Source organism: Peromyscus californicus, unplaced genomic scaffold, assembly GCF_007827085.1.
Source record: "Peromyscus californicus insignis strain IS unplaced genomic scaffold, ASM782708v3 Scaffold_13__1_contigs__length_99412109, whole genome shotgun sequence".
NCBI lineage: Eukaryota > Metazoa > Chordata > Mammalia > Rodentia > Cricetidae > Peromyscus > Peromyscus californicus.
This window is the reverse complement of record NW_026294424.1, coordinates 99,225,802-99,243,970: the sequence shown is the minus strand read 5'-3', so window position 1 is coordinate 99,243,970 and position 18,169 is coordinate 99,225,802. Positions and strand designations below refer to the sequence as shown.

The 18,169-nt window shown below is 50.8% G+C and overlaps 1 protein-coding gene across 5 annotated transcripts; it reads left to right on the top strand.

Annotated features, from left to right (window-relative positions):
- The first annotated feature begins 3,667 nt into the window (after nucleotides 1-3,667).
- Nucleotides 3,668-17,996, top strand: Dgkq (diacylglycerol kinase theta). Of its 5 annotated transcripts, none has more exons than XM_052735759.1 (23): nucleotides 3,668-4,042; nucleotides 6,526-6,605; nucleotides 8,230-8,329; nucleotides 8,622-8,707; nucleotides 8,780-8,905; nucleotides 9,165-9,318; nucleotides 9,396-9,470; nucleotides 9,551-9,651; nucleotides 9,848-10,077; nucleotides 10,159-10,249; nucleotides 10,373-10,427; nucleotides 10,629-10,690; nucleotides 11,009-11,159; nucleotides 11,581-11,619; nucleotides 12,298-12,413; nucleotides 14,115-14,266; nucleotides 14,479-14,627; nucleotides 14,738-14,916; nucleotides 15,205-15,305; nucleotides 15,398-15,544; nucleotides 15,644-15,755; nucleotides 15,840-15,992; nucleotides 16,267-17,996. In XM_052735759.1, the coding sequence occupies exons 1-23, from the start codon at nucleotides 3,790-3,792 to the stop codon at nucleotides 16,363-16,365; spliced, it is 2,811 nt and encodes a 936-aa protein (XP_052591719.1). In that variant the 5' UTR covers nucleotides 3,668-3,789; the 3' UTR covers nucleotides 16,366-17,996. The 5 variants fall into 5 exon arrangements, with proteins under 5 accessions (XP_052591719.1, XP_052591720.1, XP_052591721.1 ...); XM_052735760.1 differs by lacking the exon at nucleotides 16,267-17,996 and adding an exon at nucleotides 16,110-16,260; XM_052735761.1 differs by lacking the exon at nucleotides 14,115-14,266 and having other exon boundaries at nucleotides 14,498-14,627.
- The last annotated feature ends 173 nt before the right edge of the window (nucleotides 17,997-18,169 follow it).

Here is an 18,169-nt window from a genome sequence, read left to right as displayed (position 1 = left end):
AGAATAAACTCTTGTTCCTTTAAAGAGGAGAGCTGTGGTTTTTGTGTCAACACTGGGCAGTGTTCTCTCAACTTTAACAGCAGTCTTTTCATTGCTTGTTTGTTTTCTGTGTATGGTGTTTTGCTTGCATGTATGTATATGCATCGTGTATGTTCCTGGTGGCTTCAGAGATCAAAGAAAGTGTTGGATTCCCTGGAGCTGGAGTTACAGATGGTTGTAAGCCACTATGTGGGTGCTGGGTATTGAACCTAGGTCCTCTGGAAGAGCCACCAGCTCTCTTAACTACTGAACTAACTCTCCAGCCCCTTAGCAGCAATCTCTTTTTCTTTTCTTTTTTTTTTTTTTTAACAAAAGATTTATTTTTCCGGGTGTGATGGAGCATGTCTTTAATACCAACCCTCAAGAGACAGAAGCTGGTGGAGCCCTATGAGTCCAGCACCACCCTGGTCTACAGGAATATGTAGAAAGACCCTGTCTTAGAAACAAAACAGACTTATTTATTCTGTATGAATGTTTTGCTCACACTATATGTCTGTGCCTGGTGTCTGAGGAGGTCAGAAGAGGGCACTGGATTTCCTGGAACTGGAGTTATGGATGTTCGTGAGCCACCATGTGAGTGCTGGGAATAGAACCAGGGTCCTCTGCAAGAACAACAAATGCTCTTAACCTCTGAGCCATCTCTCCAGCCCCCTTAGTAGCATTCTTAACAAGACACTTCTCCTCCTATCACTAATAAAGCAACAACAGCTCAAGTTCTTTAGAATAAGCCACTTTGGGGGTTCAATCACCTATTTGAGGGGCTAAGTTATCTTATTCTTGGAAAATAATATTTCAAAATTGTTAGAAGAGATAATTTTAAAAGTAGCAACATAGGGACTGGAGAGATGGATTAGTAGTTAAGAGAACTTGCTGCTCTTACGAAAGACTGGGTTTTGATTCCCAGCACCTGCACAGCAGCTCATAACTTTCTATAACTCCAGTTCCAGGAAATCTTCTGGCATCTATGGCCACCAGGCACACATATGGTACTCAGACATACATGCAGACAAAACAGTCATACACATAAAATTGAATTAAAAATTTAAAAACTATCAATGTACTAACCAGTAAAGAATAAAAGTCCTATTTATGGCTTTTGTGATGTTTGTGCTTTTAGTCTCTTTTTTTAAATACTTATTTTTTTGTGTGTGATTTTGTCTGTGTCTTAGTTAGGGTTTAATTGGTGATGAGATACCATGGCAACTCTTTTTTTTTTTTTTTTTGGAGTGGGGGCTTCAAGACAGGGTTTTTCTTTGTAGCCCTGGTTGTTCTGGAACTCACTCTGTAGACCAGGCTGGCCTTGAACTCAGAGATTTGCCATGGTAACGTTTAATTGGGGGTGGCTTACAGTTCAGAGGTGTAGTCCATTATTGTCATGGTGGGAAGCATGCAGACAGACATGGTGCTGGAGAGGTAGCTGAGAGTTCTACCTCTGGATCTACAGACAGCAGGAAGAGCAAGTGAGTCACTGGACCTGTCTTGAGCTTCTGAAACCTCCAAGCCCACCCTCAGTGAAATATTTCCTCAACAAGGCTACACCTACTCCAACAGGGCCATACCTGTAAATAGTGCCACTCCTTATGAGCCTATGGGGGCCATATTAATTCAAATCACAGTCTCTAATTCTGAGTAAATACATACCAAATTTTGTAATGATTATTTTTGCATTTTTTCATGGAGAAGCATTCATTTTATGCTGCTCAAGTGGATGGGTTCTATGGTACTAGCCTAGCCATCTTTTTGCGGGGAGACAAATTGTCATTTAACATTAGGCCACTGGATGGCTGGTGCTCCCATTCCAGATCTATTCTGTCCACTCCAGGATAAAAATGTGTGTGATTATCCACATTCTCCTACAAACAGGAGCATGAAGTGTCCTGTAGGATGACCCATGGGCCCTCAGCAGAAAGGGAAGTGTAATTACTGAGACATGGATGGAGCCAGAGACATCATGAGCTGGTGACAGCAAAGGGCTTCTTGCTGTAAGCACTATTAAGGACTGCCCTGCTATGAGGAAGGTGTGGCCTGAGGACAAATTTCCTAAATGTGTTCATGTTATCCAGGTCAGTATCATTGCACTTTTATGTCATTCAGGGAAATACTAGTCTGAGCTCCTGACATACAGATTCCTGCTGCTTGTCCCTGTTCATCTGCCTTACCACAGTTTCTCGCTTCTGCTGGTCACAGAAGTGATCTTAGCACAGTGCTGAGTGCTGTCGCTGTCCCCTAAGTTGTGGCATTTTTACAGAGAAAAGAGACGTATAAGGTTAGCTTCTTTCAGGTGTGAGTGCCAGCACTGCCAGTCCACAGAAGAAAGTAATGAATTGCTCTATGTTACTTATTAAACAAGGTATCTATAAGCAGAGGCACACAGGAAAAAAGGTCACGTGTCAATCAAGTACCCCAGCTAGCAGAACCTTACTATCCCCTGAGGGCAGTGATGCAGCATTTCTTTCAGGGTCTGCAGTGATCCATCCATGAGTTCTTTAGGACCTGAACTACTGCAGGTAACAAGCACCTGAGTTCCTGAGGCCCCTGCCAGTAAGAACAAAAGGCCCAGCAGGAGACAGTAAGATGTGTGAAGGCTTCACAGCAACTAAGATAGGTGAAGGTCCTCTGACATCAGAGATACCCCTGAATATGACCAGAGAGCATGGAATACAAATTTAAGGGTCCACAGTCAGCAGAGTGTACAGCCTAGGGAGTCTTCCACACAACTGAGAGAAGTATTCATTTTAATTTTTGTATGATTGCATGTAAAAACCAGTTTAGTATTATTATCTTTTGAGACAGGGTCTCATTATGTATCTCTCATGACACTAGACGAGGCTGACCTTGAATTCACAGAGATCCTCCTGCCTCTCCCTCTTGAATGCTGGGCATGCACCACCATGCCTCACAGTCTAGTATTATTTTCTAAAGTGACTGTAATGTGCCCTGCTACCTCTTGTGCCACTCCAGCCATATGAGAATCTGGGCATGGACCATGCAGGTACAAGGACAGAATGTTCATAAAAGTAAAAATCAGAGTAGGGTGGTGGTGGCACATGCCTTTAATCCTAGCACTCAGGAGGCAGAAGCAGGCAAATCTCTGAGTTTGAGGCCAGGTCTACAGAGTGAGTTCCAGGACAGCCAGAGCTACACAGAAAAACCCTGTCTCGAAAAACAACAACAAAAAAGTAAAAAATCTGGTTATGAACCTGAGCCCATTGGCAGCAGAATTAGTACACCAATTGTAGGTCCAAAGTCACAGGCTCTGTCTGGATAACACAGAACTGTGGTTACTGTGGATGCCCTTCCCTTGCATGCGGGTCCTCACAACCTGGGAACACACTGAAGGAAGATCTTGCCATGGGGTAAGGGGGTTTGTGAGAGTCCCGCTGAAGTTTCCAGCTAGCTATGAATGTCCCCATAGATTCTCCCCTGTTTATAGGAGCAAAGGCCTCATATCCAGTATTCTGAGACTCTCTGTGGGAAATCTAGCCCATTCCTTGTTTTGCTCATCTGGCGCTGGGCATATCAAATCCGTGCGGGCCACCTCGCCCCTCTGTCGGAGGCAAAGGCTCGGCCTTCAACAGGGCAGCACCGCCCCTCTGGAGGCCCTAGCCAGGCTCTCCGTTTGGGCCCCGCCCACGCGAGCCTGCGCGTTAGGTAGCACAGTCGGAAGCTGGGAGCGGGCACCGCTGAGGACCCTCTACATCGCCGATCTGGCTTTAGCGCGCAGCTGCTGCTGGGGTGGTCGGGTTGCGGATGGCGGCGGCAGCCGAGGCCGGGGCCCGTACCTGGCCGGGCAGCGGTTCCCCACGTCTCGGCAGCCCGGCCGGCAGCCCGGTTCTGGGCATCTCAGGCCGCGCACGCCCAGGGTCAGGGCCGGAGCGGACTGGCAGAGCTATTGGCCCTGCAGCGCCCGGCCACAGCTTCCGCAAGGTGACACTCACCAAGCCCACCTTCTGCCATCTCTGCTCGGACTTCATTTGGGGGCTGGCCGGCTTCCTGTGCGATGGTGAGAGTCCACCCTGTGTCCTGAGGCCGCTCCCAAGAGCCCTAGCCCTTCTCCCTGATACACTGTCCTAACCTTTGAGCCCTGTCCCTCTTGGCAGTGGTCTGGTGACGCCTGCTTTTAGGGGTAGGAAGGAGGGGTGTCCCCGGTCTGGCCCCCCTTGGCCTGAGATCTCAGGATTTCCTAGTGGAAGGTGGAGACAGAGTCGCCATAGTGTAATGCTGTGGTTGGAATCCAGCAGGGTTGCAAGAGGCAAGGTGTGTGTTGAGTCAGTTGCTGGGCCAGGGCATAGAGATGTGAAGGTAGGACTGAGGCCTTAGGCAATGGGGTTCCCTCTGGTGTTCCGTGTCTGGCTTTTTAAGTGACCGGGACACTAGGAGAGGGCAAGCAGGGCTGGCCTGAACCATGGGTCCTGGTCATTCTTGTCCCAAGTGCAGGCTGATGCACAGAGGGACTAAATGCTGCTTTGCTCAGGCTCAACTGCTTGGAGAGCCAGGCCCAGCCTTCTTTACAGATGTGGCATGTCCCAACACAGCTCCCACCCAGCTGCCAAGCCGGCTGGGCAGGGCAGAGGATGGCACCTCTTCCTCTGCTCCCCAGGTAGTTCTGTGACTGGCCCTCTTCATGTTCTTCCTCTTGTGAGGAGGCAGACCCCGAGACCCACCTCCCAAGTCTGTGAGGGGCATCTGGGCCTTTGACAGTGTGTTCTGACCAGGGACTGAAGGTGGGACCAGTTAAGGAGCATCTGTCCTGCTCAGGGAGACAGGCTTGTGCTCCTCACACAGAAGTGTATTCTGCTAGTGGGAATGGCTGTTGTCATGGCACCTTAGGGCCACCAGTGACATAGGAGTGGTCACCTGGTTTTCTCTGTCAGATAAGAAATATTATGCCGGGCGGTGGTGGCGCACGCCTTTAATCCCAGCACTCGAGAGGCAGAGCCAGGAGGATATCTGTGAGTTCGAGGCCAGCCTGGTCTACAGAGTGAGTTCCAGGAAAGGCGCAAAGCTGCCTGCTCTTTTGTAATATCCGAGTCCCACTGGGATGAAGGCTGCGGTGTGTACACTGACTTAGCTGCAGGTCTGAAGCTATACCCCAGGATCTACAAGGGTGGCATAGGCAAGGATTCAGGTAGAAGGGTGGTTCTCTGACTCACTTTATTGTTGAAAACCACAGAAAGCAAAGCTTCAAATCTAAGTGTAATCTCTGTGGAGGTAAAGGTAGTGGAGGTAGGACCTACAGGTCAGAGGCTAGACCTAGGCTCTTTGAAGAACTAAGAGATAATGAAACGAGGACTTGAAGTCTAAGGGTAGATTCCAGGTACTCCTTACAGATATGACCCCTGGGCTAGGTCTGTGGAGTCAAGAAACCCAAGCAAAATCTTGGTGTGTAGCAGTCCTAGAGTCTGGTCCTCAGGCAAGGGTGCAGAGCCTCTTCTAGGCAGCATTGTGGGGAATGGGCTGGAACCCCAGCAGATGTCCTCACAAAGGTATGGGCAGAGGCCTTCCACCTTCAGGAGCACATAAGGTTCTACACACAACAGGCACTGCCTCAGCCTACAGAGGAGGCAGCTGGCAAGACCTTCCATGGTTAAGTAAATGGAGTGCTTGGGAAAGACTCTTGTTGGGTCACTGCTTTCTCATGCTTTTCTCACCAGCTCTAGTCTCCTTCCAGTAGTTTTCTCTGGAGCATCCCATGGAAAAATTTTATTTGTCCCCTTCTAGGACTGAGGTGTCTAAGGTCTTAGTAGGAGGGAAGCAGCCACTGGGGCCCTCTGGATAGGTCCTGTCTCCTCAGGCTGTCTTAGTGGTCATGTCCCTTTGTTCCTACAACCTCATCCACAGTATCGTACCTGTGGAACCCAACCCAGGACCCTCACTCTCTTTCCTGCCCTGGCTCTGGTGTGTTACACAGGCTTATATCCCCTCGTGTATCACCAAGTTTGTTTCACTGCTGAAGCTCTATTTGTGCTGAGGTCTAGAAACACACCCCACCCCCAAGCCAGGTGTGTTTTCTAAGTCCTGGGCCATCCCACAGCTGTTTATGTGCACTCTGCCTTTGGAAACTCATCTCTTGGCTCCTCTATTGGCCTCAGAGACAAGGGAGTTCTGAGTCAGTGTGACAGGCATGGGCCATTCCCAAGACAGCAGGGCACACTCATCTCCCACCATGGTCCTACTGTGGCATCTGGCCTTTGGGCTTTTAAGGATGGTGTTACTGCCCGCTTCCATAATGATGGAGATCACAGGAATGACATTCCTGCCCCTAAGTGGCATAGGGCTAGGGTACCATACTGACTGGCCCAGCTCAAGAACTTCCCCCATTGGCTTTGGCTGAGTGGCCTCTTTATGATGGGCTCTTAACCCTGTTGTGGAATGCTCATGCCCTATTATGCTGACAAAGGCTGAGTCTTAGGGCCACTCACCTCCTAAGTGTACACGGGTCTGCTTAGCAGGGTGGGCTGACTCACACAGCTCTCCTCCCTGCAGTCTGCAACTTCATGTCCCATGAGAAGTGCCTGAAGCAAGTGAAGACCCCGTGTACAAGCATTGCTCCAAGCCTAGTACGGGTAAGTGTGGGGCAATGCAATGGCTCTCCTGGGGTGGAGTGCTGACCTCTAGCTGTCCTTTGCATTGGCAGTTTAGTCACATCATAGTTAGGAAGCAAAGGGCAGAGTCCTGCTCATGATCAGAGGGAAGGAGCCATTGATGACCTGAGCACCCTGAGTGGATCTCTAGGGAACTATATTGAAAACAGTCAGTGTCAAAGGGCACATACTTATCTATGGAACACTCTGAATGAGGAAGCCAGAGGAACACAGATCAGAGGTTCAAGGTAAGGAAGTGGATGTGGCTGCAAAAGGGCCAAGTGAGAGGTCCTGGAGGCTGGGTACTTTGCTTGGACTGCATGCACTCTCAGTGCTTTGGCTATGACACTGACCAGTTTTGTAAGTTGTTAACATTGGAAAATGGGTAAAGACCACAGGGGATCTCTGGATTGTTTCTCACGAATGCACATAAACCCTAGAGGTTGTAACATTAAACGCTTATGTAAAAGGCCTCTGAGCCTTGGAGTAGGTTTTGGCTATTGACTTTCCTTCACAGGGCTCAGGAGAGGGCAGTGAGGCTCCTAGCAGGGCACAGAGACTTCCTTTCTGTGAGTAATGGTAGTGGTGACAGCAGTATAGCTAGACACAGTTCAAACAGGTGAGCATGAGATACTTGATTACTAGGTGTGAGTACAAAAATCTGAGGATGCTAGCGGCTGGCTGCTGTAGTCTCAGGATGCTATGCTTTCCAGAGTGGTACCCTTGTGAACATGTTGAGGCTATAGCTGTTTAAAATGATCTCAATGTTTTCTTATTTTTACTTAAGAATAAAAATAAATACTAGTATGATTTCAAATATTCTCAGAGGATATAGATATTTAAGGCGGTGGTGGCGCACACCTTTAATTCCAGCACTTGGGAGGCAGAGCCAGGCGGATCTCTGTGAGTTCGAGGCCAGCCTGGGCTACCAAGTGAGTTCCAGGAAAGGCGCAAAGCTACACAGAGAAACCCTGTCTTGAAAAACAAAAAAAAAAAAAAAAAAAGAAAAGAAAAGAAAAATCATCTTCCATCCTGACATGTACATTGATTACCCTTCTAGTGTGCAGTTTTTCTGTCCTGCTAATTGAGTGTTCTTTAAGTCTTAGGCTAAGGACCAGTCAAGTTAAGACCTGACCCTTCCAATCTGCTTTCATGGGAAGGCAATTTTCCATCTCATGTTCACAGTCACTGTGATTGCCTCCAAGAGGGCAGATCTGGGGGGTTTTGGAAGCTCCTGAATCTAACAGGTACCTGGTAGTTGGCAGTCTTGCTGGCCTGTGGAGTAAGGAATGGATGTCAGGTGGCCTTCCATTACCTGTGCTTACAGTACTACAGATGTGAAGTTAAAGAGCCTTTTCTCTACTCGCCTGTCCATAGTCAGTCAGGCTAGCTCCAGTCCAGGTCTCATGGTAGTATAGCTGGGTTGAGGTAGGCACTCTCAAGCAGGACCTGAGCTACAGATTTGTGAAGGTGAAGGAGGAAGAGAGATGATCCCCTCTGTCCAAGCAGTTACCAGCAGGAGATGCTGGGCCAGTTCACAAGGCTACCAGGAATAAGGGTGCAGGCCCAGGCAGGCCCAAATCTGAGGATTGTTCTGCCCCTATAGGTCCCTGTAGCCCACTGCTTTGGCTCCCTTGGGCTCTACAAGCGCAAGTTCTGTGTGGTCTGCCGCAAGAGCCTGGAGGTACCTGCGCTCCGCTGTGAAGGTACCATTGGGCCTGTGGTCCCCTTGGAACTGAGCTCATCGATCAAGGGGCCTGATCTCTGCTGCTCTGGGTAGCCCAGCCATCCTCTGCCTGTGGTTTGTCAGTGCATGGGTAGTAGGCTCAGGCTAATTTTGGGGGCTCCAACGGTAGGAGTCTACCAGGCAAGAAGCAATTAGTCTAAAAGAAGCTGGTTCAGGATGGCAGGGGTTGGGGTTGGAGCCAGCCCAAGCTGAGAGGTCAGTGAGGAGGGCAGGGGTATGGCAAGAGGCCCCTAACCTTGCCCACCCCCCAGTGTGTGAGCTGCACGTTCACCCCGAGTGTGTGCCCTTCGCCTGCAGCGACTGTCGTCAGTGCCACCAGGATGGACAGCAGGATTATGTGAGTACAAGTACTGGGGTAGGTTTGGTAGGGGTAGGCTGGGTGAGCTTCTGATTGTCCCCCCATCCTCAGGACACATATCACCACCACTGGCGGGAGGGGAACCTGCCTTCTGGTGCACGATGTGAGGTCTGTAGGAAGACTTGTGGTTCCTCAGATGTGCTAGCTGGTGTACGCTGCGAGTGGTGTGGTGTACAGGTGAGCATGGGAATGGGATGAATGGGGCCTTGGGTGTGGGACAAAAGACAGCTGAAGCCATCAGGTAGGGGTAGGCTCTATGACAGGGTGTATGATGGAGGAGGGGGAAGTCCCTTTCTTTCAAGTTGTCTACATCCTACTGTTTTCTGAGTTATGGAGTAGTACCTCTGGCTTTGTGCACCATCTAGATGGTGCTTAACCTGATGGATATAGCCAGCTTTCTGCCCAGGGTGCCAGACTTATACCTTTGTCCTACCAGGCCCACTCAGTGTGCTCCACAGCACTCACACCTGAGTGTACGTTTGGGCGTCTACGTTCCATGGTATTGCCTCCTTCATGTGTGCGCCTGTTATCCCGAAACTTCAGCAAGATGCACTGCTTCCGCATCCCTGAGACGATGGCCTTAGAGCTTGGTGAGGCATAGAGGTGGGACTGGGGTATACCCTGGCTGGTCCAGGCACTGAGTATAAGGACTTTGTCTATCCTGCAGGTGATGGAGACGATGGCCTAGATGGAAGTGCTGCCACAGGCATAGGCAGAGAGATGCAGACAGCAACAGAATCCAGTAAGTATGCCACTGAGTTGTCACTCTGTCCTGCCTAGTTCCAGGCCCCCAAGATTCTCAGCTGCTTCCCTCTTGCCTAGCCAAACAAACCTTGAAGATCTTTGATGGCAACGATTCCATGAGGAAAAATCAGTTTCGCCTGGTTACAGTTTCCCGCATGGCTAGGAATGAGGAGGTGATGGTAAGAGTGAGCCTATGCACAGAGGTGTGGTGCACACTACCATACCTGGAGCCCTCTGCTTACCTGGCCCTTCATATCTGGCCCCCTTCACAGTTGGCTTCCTCATACCTGCCTCCCTCACCTATTCCCTTAACCTGGCCCTCCATACAGGTCCCCTGTTCACCTGGCCCCACATACTTGGCTCTACCCTCTACAGGAGGCAGCACTTCGAGCCTACTATATCAACGAGGACCCTAGAGACTTCCAGCTGCAGGCACTGCCCTTAACCATACTGTCTGGCAATGCCCAGGCCCTGGGGAAGGCCAGGACCACTGAGGAAGAGGCTAACAAAGGCTCTGGGCCCCGGGATTCCATGCCTGAGGCCTGGGTCATCAGGTCTCTGCCTCGTGCCCAGGAGATCCTGAAGATCTACCCTGGCTGGCTCAAGTAAGACTCAAAGCACAAGATCTGATGAGGGAGGGTTAGGGTGAGGACCCAAAGCCCATACTTTGAGTCTGTCCCCCACAGGGTGGGTGTGGCCTATGTGTCCATCCGTGTGAACTCACAGAGTACAGCACAGTCTGTGGTTCAAGAGGTCCTTCCACTGCTTGGACGACAGGTATGTACACTGTCCATTCGCATCCAACTTTGAGGTCACCTGCCCAATGGGCTAGGCTACTATTCCTCTGAATGTCCTGTGGATATGGGGGTTCTGTCCTAGGCCTGATGTTTTGCTGTATAGGTTGAGGATCAGGAGAGATTCCAGCTGATTGAGGTGCTCATGAGCAGCAGACAAGGTAAGTGGGCTGCATTTTCAGATCCTTTTATGTAGTAGGCTTGGGCCTACTGCTCTGGGAGGCCTACTAGGACATTGGGGCTAGACCATGCCCTTCTGATCAGTCCCACCTAGACTCACTTGCATGTCCCAGAGACTCAGAGCAGCTGTTTATAGAAGGGAGGAGCCTAGTGCTGACATGCTGTGTCCCTCAATCCTACAGTCCAAAGGACAGTGCTGATGGATGAGGAACCTCTGCTAGACCGACTTTGGGACATTCGACAGGTCAGTGGGTATAGACAGTACTTCCAGGGAACTGCCAGCCCTTAGCCATGTCCTATAGAGGAATGCCACCAAGGCTGTCCACTCACTTGCCACCTCCAGAGGGGCATTTCTTCTCAGATACTATACCCTCCCCAATCATCAGCTGATGTCCCTGGCTGGCAGTACCCTCTATAACATATCACCTATTTGTGGCTGGGAGGCCTTGAGTCTTCATGTTAGTTAGAGTATCCAAGTTAGTTTCCTCAAGAGCTAAGTGAGGCGATGAAGAAGTGCTGCTGCCATGCTGCCTAGCATTCCCCATTCCTATTCTTCCTACAGACATCTGTGCGCCAGGTGAGCCAGACGCGGTTCTACGTGGCTGAGAGCAGGGCCATGACCCCACATGTCTCCCTGTTCGTGGGTGGCCTGCCACCTGGCTTGTCCCCTCAGGATTACAGCAACCTGCTGCATGAGGCCATGGCCACCAAAGGTGTGACCTTGGGCTATCCAGGGCTCTGGCTGGGAGAGGGTCCTGACTGGGCAGTGGGACTATGGTGCCAAACCTAAGTTCTCTTGCTTCCTCATGCACCATCTGAAGCCCATGCTCAGTTCCCACCCCAGGCCAGCCAATACAGCCCTCACTGAGAGGCTTCTGGTCCTCCCCCCTTGTTTCCTAAAGTATTTAGTCTATACTTCTTCTGGGGGGAATCCCAGTACATTCAGGAGTCAGGGACCTTGTTTGGGAAAAGGGCATGGGCAGTTCCCAGGGGGCTGACCCCAAAGGATGGGTCAGGGCTGCTTGGGTGGGCTGTGCTCTAGATGTAGATGCCCTTAGAAGGGAGGCTGGCCCCAGATTGGGAGGTCAGGCCCAGGCCTCAATATGCCACTCTGACTGCAAACTGTCTGTGCAGCTGCTGTGGTGTCTGTGAGTCACGTCTACTCCTTACAAGGTGAGCTGATGTCTGGTGGATGTTCCTGGAGTCGGGTGGAAGAGCCTGCTCTTTACTGTCTTCTCTATATCCACATGCCTGGAATCATCCCTTGGTTTTGTTTCCTGGTTCACATCTGTTGCTTTTGTTACAATATGGCTGAGATTTTAGCTGTGTGTCGTACCCCCACCCCGTCCCCCGTCCCTGTCTTTGTGAGCCAGCATCTTTTACGGGGCAAGGAAGGTTTCAGATGCACTGCCATCCTTCTTGGCATGTGACCCAGGATACTCAGAGACCATGCAGTGCTCATGGTACTAGATTTGGGTGTAAGTGGTTGGTCAGGGAGATGAGCCTCTTTACTCACTGCTGGATCCTGAATACTTTGCTGTAAGTGGCCCCTTACTGTGGATGCTACTTATAGTCAGATGACATGTGCTGGCTGTGGTCAGAGCTGGGGCTGGTACTTGTAGTGGAGGCTCTACCTAGGCACCTGGTTGGCATGGTACACAGGAGAGATTTTGTGGGTGTGATATCTTGGGGGTGGATTTCATAGACCCTGTCCTGAATACCATTTGGGTAGGATGCACAATAAACCCTTCTCTGGGCACCTGGGGGTAGGATACACAGGACTCCTCACTGAGTACCTTGTGGATGGGGTGCATAGGACACCTACCCTGAGGTTTGGCTCACCTGTGGCAGGCGCAGTAATTCTGGATGTCACCTGCTTCGCGGAGGCTGAGCGGCTATACATGCTGGCCAGGGACACAGCAGTACATGGCCGGCCACTGACTGCACTGGTGCTTCCAGATGTGCTGGTAAGTGATCAGGACTTTGAGACCAGTTTAATGCCTCAGGACCATCTCCTCATTGCCAGATGGCTGGTACATGCCACTTTGGCCTACCTACAACAGCCCAAAAGGGACAAGGTTGACCTTGACAAGGTTTACATCAGAGGGTCAGAGGTCAGAGAGGTCATGCTTGTCCAAGGTTTCTGAACGAGTGAGACATGATGCTTAGGACCAAGGCTGGTGGGCTGGAGAGATGGCTCAGAGGTTAAGAGCACTGGCTGCTCTTCCAGAGGTCCTGAGTTCAATTCCCAGCAAACACATGGTGGCTCATAACCATCTTTAATGAGATCTGGTGCCCTCTTCTGGTATGCAGGCATACATGCAGGCAGAACACTGTATACATAATAAATCTTAAAAAAAAAAGGACCGAGGCTGGTTTCACATCAGGAATGGTGAACTTCTAACCAGCAGGGATTATCACAGCCGGAGTGTGTTGTGACCATGTGCCTGCAGTGTGTTGTGACCACATCCTGCCAGGCCCTATCCTTTTGAGTATGATATTGGCCCCAACATTTACCCATGTGGCCATGTGGCTAGGGTTATTTCTGGCTACTAGGTGGAGCTCCCTGACTTCAGGTACCACTCTTATGACCTGGCAATGGTTGGGAAGAGGTGCACCCAGAAGGCAGCAGAAAGCAGTGGAATTGCGTATGAGGAGTACCAGAAGGATTTATGCCTGGTCTCCACAAAGTGCCCACAGGTGTCCATGGCTTGCTTGTATCCTGAACCCTGATCTTGACTTCAGACTCAAGTCTAGGAGGAACAGAATTCAAGTGGAATGAGTTTGGGAGACTGGCAGGCTTAGGCAGTGCCTACAGGTCCCTCCTGCCCCAGCCCACTGGTCCTGCCCTGGAAGTAGCTGTTACCAGTGCCTAAAGATATAGGGCTCCCTGTATGTTTAACTAGGTATTGTCATTACTAGCTCTGTGGCAGTTAAGCATGAGGCCATATAGTTTCTATTTCCTATCAGCTGCCTGCCCTGGGGCAAGTGAGTAAGTGTTGAGTACAGGCAGCTCTGCCTATCCAGTGAGTACCCCATGTCAAGTATGTCCTTGTCAGGCATAACGTAGCTCCTGTGCTGCTGTCCACCCTTTGTCTGTACCTGGCTTGTGTGTCTCCTGTTACCCAAAACCACTGTAGGGACCTGAACCAGCCTACTGTGTCTAGGGACTGTCTCTTGGCATTCTATATGGGAAGACTGACTTTGTCCCCATGACCAGCAAGAGATGTGTGATTACCCCTGTAAACTGAGCCCTTTGGCTGCCATGTGGCAGGTAGGATCTGGAAGCCCCCGGGTCCCAAGGGGTATGTTGGTAGCTTTGAAAGGGCCAGGCATCACTCCAGCTGGCTGGTGGTGACTGGTAGGACCTATGGATTTCCACAGGAGCCTGTGGTTTCATGGATAAGAGAGTAGGAATGGTCTCTTGACATGTTAGAATATCTTTTCCCTTGAGAGCACCACCATAGCTGCTTGGAGCACTAAGCACAAATGCCAAGGACATATCCACTATGAGAGGTCAGTAATGAGTTGGAGATAAGTATGTGGCCTGCTTAGCCTCAGGAAGGACTGGCTATGGCTTAGTAGGCTTGGAATCTGAGGCTGGACATGGCTTAGCAGTTCCCATGTGGGACCTTGACCCCAACATAATTCAGTCCCCCACTTCTCAGCACACGAAGCTGCCTCCCGACTGCTGCCCCCTCCTCGTGTTTGTGAACCCAAAGAGTGGGGGCCTCAGGGGCCGAGAGCTGCTCTGCAGTTTCCGGAAACTGCTGAATCCACACCAGGTCTTTGAGCTGACCAACGGGGGCCCTCTTCCTGGGTGAGTCTGGAGTTTTCTGGCATGTGAAAAAAGCAACCCCTACCTGTCTCTAGCTAGTAGGAACTCCAAATGGGACTGCTGGAATAATTAAGTCCTCTATGTGGCCAGAGATGGACATCTGAAAAGTAAAGGGCTGCCCAGGGCAAGAATGAATGGCTAGGTCTTGGCCTGGGCAGCCAGGAGGTAGTGGCAGAACACTGTCTCCCACACAGGTTCCACCTTTTCTCTCAGGTGCCCTGTTTTCGGGTACTGGTGTGTGGTGGAGACGGCACCGTGGGCTGGGTGCTCGCTGCCCTGGAAGAGACAAGGCGCCATCTGGCCTGCCCAGAGCCATCTGTGGCCATCCTGCCCCTGGGTACAGGTGGGCTTAGCCATCAACTTGAAGGATGGGGTCTCAGGGCTGTCCCCACTGTGGGTTATGCTAGAGATTCATGGTGGTATGTGGATTATGCTGTCTTTCCTGTCTCCTAGGGAATGACCTTGGTCGGGTCCTCCGTTGGGGGGCAGGCTATAGTGGTGAGGACCCATTCTCTGTGCTGGTGTCTGTGGATGAGGCTGATGCTGTGCTCATGGATCGTTGGACAATCCTGCTGGATGCTCATGAGACTGATAGTACAGAGAACAGTGTGGTAGACACGGAGCCCCCCAAGGTACCAGTGTGGCACCTGCAAGGATCTTACATTTGACTCCCCCTTTGCTGAAGTGCGTCTTTCCTCCTGAGGCAGAGCAAGAGCTTGCTGACTGAAGCCTGTGGGGTTGTGGGGTTCTGCCCTCTCTGGGGGTGCTGTGACATTTAAGCAGAGAGGTTACTAGGAAAGGGTACTGGTGACAACCGAGTTAGAGATGGCTGGCACAATTTGGGACACTTGGGAATGGCTGGCAGAATTTTGGACACTCCGGAGTGCCTGGCCAGCATCCTGGTTATGCCCTGTCTCCAGATTGTTCAGATGAGTAACTACTGTGGCATTGGTATCGATGCGGAACTCAGCCTAGACTTCCACCAGGCACGTGAGGAGGAGCCTGGCAAATTCACAAGCAGGTACTAGTAGGGCAGGGCTGGGGGATCAGGTCACTTAGAGCAGCCAGCAGCTTTTACCTGGTAATGCAGAATGCCTACCTCTCCTGTGGCAGGTTCCACAACAAGGGTGTGTATGTGCGGGTTGGGCTGCAGAAGATCAGCCACTCTCGAAGCCTACACAAGGAGATCCGGCTGCAGGTGGAGCAGCAGGAGGTGGAGCTACCCAGCATTGAGGGTCTCATCTTTATCAACATCCCCAGGTGCTGGGGCTGGGCTCTCAGAGATTCTGCAGTTTGGGCCAGGTGCTAGGTCTGTGTCTGGTCTGTGCTTAACTTTGTATTTTCATCTTTTGGGGGCAGCTGGGGCTCGGGGGCTGACCTGTGGGGCTCTGACAGCGACTCCAGGTTTGAGAAGCCACGCATAGACGACGGGCTGTTGGAGGTGGTGGGTGTAACGGGTGTCGTGCACATGGTGAGCACTCACTGGCGGGCTGGTGGGCAGGCCCTGTGATACCCCTTGGGCCCCACTAGCTAGCTCAGCTTTTGTCTTGCCTAGGGCCAGGTCCAGGGTGGGCTGCGCTCTGGAATCCGCATTGCCCAGGGCTCCTACTTCCGTGTTACACTCCTTAAGGCTACTCCAGTACAAGTGGATGGTGAGCCCTGGGTTCAGGCCCCAGGGCACATGATCATCTCTGCTACTGCCCCTAAGGTATGTTGGCAAGGCTGAGAACAGAGGTAAAATGGGTCAAGGTTAGAGCCATGTAGGCTGATGCTGTACAATAGCTAAGGCCAGGTGGGTCTAAACTTTGGCCTTCTGGGACTCCAGGTGTCATGAAGCCCTGGTGAAAGCAGCTTGCTCTTTGAAGCCATTGCCCCTCTTTTGTGGAATGGAGCCAAGAAGTATTCACTGGTCCAGTGGTCCCAGAGCTATCACTTGTAATGTCACTCTGGCCCTCTGACCCTCCATCCCTGCCTTGGAACAGGTTCACATGCTGAGGAAGGCCAAGCAGAAGCCCAGGAAGGCTGGCACCATCAGGGATACCCGAGTGGACACCTTGCCTGCTCCTGAGGGCAATCCTTAATAGAGGAGCCAAGATGAAGGGTCTCAACCACCCAGCCTTTCTCGTCTTTGGTTCTGTTCCAAGTCACACATTGGCTTGCCAACAAATGGACTTAGCTATACCATTGACCATAGCATCTTCATGGGTCTTGGGATGTTTCCATCCCTCATCCTTATCCACTGTCTTTTGCAAACTTAAGAGCAGGTACAGTACCAGTCTATACGACAGGGACACAAGGCTCTGGCTAGTTTGTCTTCCACACGAGACTGGTATAAGTAGAGCTGGTCTGGTTAGTCACACTCCTCCCTTTGAAATCTCTCTTAAAGAGTCCCTTGGGCCCAACACTTCTGGATGCAGGCCATCCAGGTGGGCCCTCTGATCTTATTTTGTTTTCTTTCAAAACAGTTAGCCCTATTAGGCCCTGGCCTAGCAGATACAGAATGCTGCTTGTTCCTCCTGCCCCTTTTGGGTAGGTGTGGCATCCTCAAGTTCCCTGGGCTCATCACCAGACAGCAGTTTGGGCTTAAGATATTAGTTGCAAGGTCTCATCCAGCTAGTGTCCCTAAGCTGAAAAGGTGTACCAAGGAAGGGGAATCTTTGTCTAACCTGAGGCTAGTTAAGTTTAGGTGCCACTCATGTGTCACAGCTGGAGTATGTGCCAGGCCCTGAGTGTCCCTCCTCAGCCCTGGAGTGGGCACCTTGTGTCCAGAAGGGATCAGAACAGGGCCAGGTGGTACCTGGTTGAGAAATGTGTAAATAACATCGGCTGTTGTGGAGTGGTTAAAACTCCCTTAGACTCAACTTATAGCACTTTATATACATGCTGTTTGCCAGCCTGCAGCCCTTCCTTGTAGATGTAGAGCTTCTGCTCTGGCTCCTACAGAAACCAAGGCAGCTCTGATGGCCAGGCCTTGCTTGGGGCATCAGGTTCACAGAATGAGAGAAAGCTGTCTCTTCCATCACCCAAAAATTCATCAGACCCCAGAGGAATAATGTCCAAAAATAAGCTGTCTAGCTAAGCCTGGTGGTGCATGCCTGTAATTCATTTCTTGGGGGCTAAAGCAAGAGAATAGCATATTTAAGACCTAATTGGGCTACAGAGCTAAAGCCCCTGTTGAAAAGTAAAAAGATAAAAAATTGGGGGCGGGGTGGCTAAAGATGTTCAGGAGGCCAGCCTCAGCCCTGATGGGGGAGGACCTATGTGGGACGTGTCCTGTGATACCCCACAAACAAGTAAATGGGTCTAGATCCTTCTCCTGTTTGTTATCACTGGGCCTGTGCCACTCTCAGAAGTGGCTATGGTGTGGACCAGGGGATCTACCTGGCTGGCAGCTTCATAGGACCATTGTTCCACTCCCTCACCTGCTTCTGCCAAAACTGCATACAAGTGCATTAGGTAGCCATTTGTGTTCTCAGTATAGATGTTCCTCATGTTTACATCATTTTCCACATTCAAAAGAAACTGCAATGTAGTTTTTCACTTTTATTTCAGTCTATAGGAATTATTTGTAAATTGTGGTCAGTGTAGCATGTCCTCTGTATTTAAGTGAGACTGTCCCTTTGTGGAGTGTGTCCTGTCTCTGTGTGTAATTTATCACTACCTGAATGTGATCTAACTTATATCTGGGCCAAATACATTGTGCTGTCCTGTAGCTGCCTCTTGTCTTTGTCCAACTACTAGTATAGGAATGGGCAGATAAACTGTCAGTCCCACCAGGGAAACTCTGCACTTGTGAGGATGTGAACCAGACAGCAACTTCTCAGCCTGACTTAGCCCAGACTCAACTGCCCAAAGGTTCTGAGCAGAAGGGTGGACTGTGTGGCC

Coding starts and splice junctions, on each gene's coding strand:
- Dgkq (XM_052735759.1), top strand. CDS start 3,790: ATGGCGGCGGCAGCCGAGGCCGGGGCCCGTACCTGGCCGGGCAGCGGT. Junction 10,078..10,158: donor ATCTACCCTGGCTGGCTCAA/GTAAGACTCAAA, acceptor TGTCCCCCACAG/GGTGGGTGTGGCCTATGTGT. Junction 14,267..14,478: donor AACGGGGGCCCTCTTCCTGG/GTGAGTCTGGAG, acceptor TCTCCCACACAG/GTTCCACCTTTTCTCTCAGG.